Genomic DNA, 4,316 nt, shown 5'->3' on the forward strand with positions numbered 1-4,316 from the left:
TTCATATAGTAGGTATCCCTTAACACCAGCCGGTATTCCCAGAAGCATGCATTTCCTCCCCCTTGGCTCCATTTTGTTTCTGTTGGTAGGCAGTGTGGCAGCGAAGCAGAGACACCCAAAAACTTTCAGAGAGGTAATATCTGGCTCTTTGTTGTGCAGCTTCTGATATGGATTCGCTCCATTGATTACAGGAGACGGGAGCCTGTTTATGATATACGCTGCGTGCATCACACAATGGCTCCAAAACTGGAGTGGAAGACAAGCTTGAAATCGTAATTCCCTTGCCACATTCATGATATGCTGATGCTTCCATTCTGCTATTGCATTTTGTTGCGGGGTATTGACGCAAGAACGTTGGTGTATGATACCTTTCTCTGAGAAAAATTCATCCATATTGAACTCATATCCGTTGTCGCTGCGAATGATCTTAATCAAAGCACCAAATTGAGTTAAAACATAAGCCGGAAACTGTTTAATAAGCACTCTAGCTTCAGATTTACTTTTCATCATATGCAACCAAGTAAACCTCGAGAAGTCATCTACGATTGTTAGGAAGTATTGTTCTCCTTTTAGAGAGTAAACCGGGAAAGGACCTCATATGTCAACGTGAATTAAATCGAAACATGCATCTGACACAGAAGTACTCAAAGGAAAAGGAGCACGCTTGTGCTTAGCTAAGTGGCAGATATCACAAGCCATATTTCTATTATCTGAGTCATTTGAAACATCAATATTGCTAAACAGATGCAGCTTATTTATTGGGAAATGTCCCAACCGTCTGTGCCAGATCCTAGCATTGCCGCAATGAATTGTATGTCATGCATCCACGAGTGATGGTGGATCTGTCAAGATGTATAGACCTCTATCATGCTTAGCTAAACCAACCTTCTGCCCATATTTCTCCTGAATCGAGCACTGCCCATCCATAAAAATCAATTTATATTTTGTGTGTTGCACCAGCTTGCTGACAGAGACAATGTTAAATTTGAAAGAAGGTATACATAATGCATCTTTGAGCCATAAAGCATCATTCAATTTCACATCTCCCATGTGGGTAACAGGAACACATTGACCAGTAGGTAAATTTACCTCTGTCCCTTTTGTTATTCGCCGGTTAACCATAAAATCAAGGGAGCATACAATGTGGTTTGTAGCACCGGAATCAAGAATCCAAGTGGACGAGCAAAGAGCAAGGGAGTTAATATGTAGTATAGAAGACTTTCCTTCATCATTGAGCTGTTGTTCATCAAATGTGGGTGTAAGATGAACTGCAGCACTTGTGTTAGGACTAGTGGTTCCAGAAGATTGTCCAGTTTGTGGCTGAAGGATGCTCATGATTTTGAATAGTTGATCAGATGAGATTCCCAGATCTCCTACATTGTTTGTGACTGCTCCTGCAACCTGCTGCTTTCCTTTAGACTTGAAACCCGGCACCCAACCGGGGGGTAACCGTGTTTCTTGTAACATTTGTCAATTGTATGCCCCATCATACCACAAAAGGTGAATTTGGCTTTCATCAAGTTGTTGCGTTTACCATTATAATTGTTCACAGCAGATATGAGTTCTTCGTTTGGGACATTCTGTACTGCATTAGCATGGCTAATGTCTAGATTCCTTAGACTCAAATTGGCAAAATTAATCTGTCTTTCTAGCTTCTCGGCCATGACAAACACCTTATAGATCTCAGGTAAGGGATCTAAGACAAGAACATTCGATTTCAAGCTAGAGTAATCTTCATTCAGTCCTTGCAAAAAAACGAATTACCTTATCTGTGTCTCTTTCTTTTCTGACTTCAGCAGTGAGACCACATGAGCACCTCGGATTGCATCGACAGATTGGAATCGATCTGAGTGTATTCATCTGTTCCCACAGTGTGCATGATTTCGTGTAGTAATCACTGATCGAAAGAGTTCCTTGTCTCAGATTGTATATTTCACTTTGCAGAATCGAAATCCGCTGAGCGTCACATTGCGAGAATCTCTTTCGCAAATCTTCCCAAATATCTCTGCATTTGTCAAAATGTATGATGCTTTGTGCGATTGTTGTGTCTACAGATTTGAATAGCCAAGAACAGACTATCAAATTGCAGCGCCTCCAGGCTAGGTATTGAGCATCGTCTCTGCTAGGCGTCACGATGCTGCCATCAACCAAGCCCCATTTGTTTTTTATCTCCAGGGCCATCCGCATAGAGACCGACCAAGTGCCATAGTTAGAGCTCCCTGACAATGGCAGGTTGACAAGGATGGTACAGGGACTGTCGTTGGGGCTGAGGAAGAATGGATTGTCCATTTCTTCTGAGTTGTAGCTTCTCTGCGTCTGATTCCTCTGCGGAATTTCCTCAGAAACAGCTTGAGCAAGTGGTGTTTGAGCGACCGGAATCTGTTGATTGGTGTTGCTAGTGCCGATGACGACGGCGGCGTATGAGAAGTGTGGCGGTGTGTAGCGCTCTTATACCATGATGGAAATCAAGGAGCAGTAGAGAAGGAAGATGAACTTTTACTAATTGAACATTTGTGAGTGGAAATCTGCTTAACAGTTTTACAAGAGAGAAGATGAGGCAGTTTAAGTACAGGGATACATTGGGGGGGAAAAGCTGTTATAACTAACTGTTATAAATCTTGAATTCCATCTTTGCCCTCTCGTTTGTCACCCTCCGATGTATATATACTTGCAATTCACGAAATCTCATTTGATTCAATTTTTTTGGGAGTTGTGCATGGTAAAAAAAAAAAAGTCTAAAACTTGCAGGGTCTGCTCACTCAACATGTATTTATTTGCCTGATGCTGTTTGTGTTTGTTTCACTCAAGGGTCCAAAGCATGAGGATGCTGCACTATTTTGTTTCTTTGTTGCCTGGTATGTGTTTTCAACAGTGTTTTATTTTTCTTTGGTTTCAGAGCAGTTGCGGAACACCACTTTGCCGCCGCCATCCATGTTCACCGGCTTACTGGAGAAGTACTTCAGCGGTGGTGCAAGACAGTTTCGAATACTACAGGAATGAATTATTTGTCTTGAAAGGGGCTTAAGCCATGATTCCACTTATTATAATATACAGTATATTCTTATTTGTTGGCAGCACAAAGAAGTTTAAGCCATACGTGCTTAATGACCAAAGATTAGGAGATGATGGATTTTCATTAGAAAATGCACATTCAATTAACTTCATATCAAGTAATTATATGGATAAATATTCTTAAAATAGATTCTTAGAAAATGCACATTACTATTTTATTTTTTTATTTTTTAAAATAGATTTAAGAGTCTACTTGACAAAATAAAAATAAAAATCACCAATACAATAACTTTTTACTTCGTATTAAACACAATTACCAAGGAATGAATGAAAAATGATAAAGACGCATTGAAAACATGCCTTAAAACATAGAAAAGGAAGATAAAAATAATATAAATAATTAATTTAATAAAATATTAAGATATCAGTATTCAAATGAGTCTATTTTTATAATCAATTTTTAATTTACTGGCCATTTTTTAGCATTTGAATTCGTTTTGTTTATGTTAAAAATTAAATTTTAAATGGTTTGTAAATTAATTTTTATGTTATTTACAGAAATATATCCTTAAAGTAATTCTTCGTGCATTTGGAATATAAGATTTTCAAAACATCCATCAATATATCAAAAATAATATCCACAAATAATATTTTCATTGAATTAATTAATAAAATGTTAAAAAAATGTACTAAAATAGTCTATATATTATATACCACAATTTGTTATTAATGATGTGCTATTAATATTTAATTTGTCATGATAATTATATCATGTTGGTACCTCATTTAACAATTATGGCAATTTATATATATTATTATTTACAAATTATAACACATTAATTAATCGTTGGGCATGACGTAGAGTCTCCGGGCCATCATAACGTGTTGCAGAAGTCATCAAAGAAGAATCAGGCGTAGCATGATTTGTAGCACCAGTGTCAGGGAACCCCTGATGAGGACCGTTGGAATCACCATTATCACCAGAGACGGCCACATTAGCCTGAAAACCCAGAGCCCCTAAATAAGCCGAAAACAGTTGGCTCCCGTGTGACCAAAACATTTACAAATTTGACAAGGATCATCATAGCGCCAAAAACAATTGGCTCCCGTGTGACCAAAACGTTTATAAATTTGACAAGGATCATCATAGAGTCAAAAACAATTGGCTCCCGTGTGACCAAAACGTTTACAAATTTAACAAGGATCATCAATGCCACGTCGTTCACTGGACTGCTTCTCATACGGTGTATCTTGGTTTATGCCATCGGCTACTGCTACGAAGCGAGGTGACGTCGTGTCTTTAC

The 4,316-nt window shown here is 38.3% G+C and overlaps 1 protein-coding gene across 1 annotated transcript; it reads right to left on the bottom strand.

Annotated features, from left to right (window-relative positions):
- Window positions 1-816: 816 nt before the first annotated feature.
- LOC109159108 lies at window positions 817-2,629 on the bottom strand. The gene is made up of 4 exons (XM_019307131.1): window positions 2,608-2,629; window positions 1,765-2,447; window positions 1,535-1,673; window positions 817-1,457 (listed from the first exon to the last, which is right to left on the bottom strand). Exons 1-4 carry the CDS (start codon window positions 2,627-2,629, stop codon window positions 817-819), a joined length of 1,485 nt encoding a protein of 494 aa, XP_019162676.1.
- Window positions 2,630-4,316: the final 1,687 nt, after the last annotated feature.

This window comes from Ipomoea nil, unplaced genomic scaffold, assembly GCF_001879475.1.
Source record: "Ipomoea nil cultivar Tokyo-kokei standard unplaced genomic scaffold, Asagao_1.1 scaffold0302, whole genome shotgun sequence".
NCBI classification, from domain to species: Eukaryota; Viridiplantae; Streptophyta; class Magnoliopsida; order Solanales; family Convolvulaceae; genus Ipomoea; species Ipomoea nil.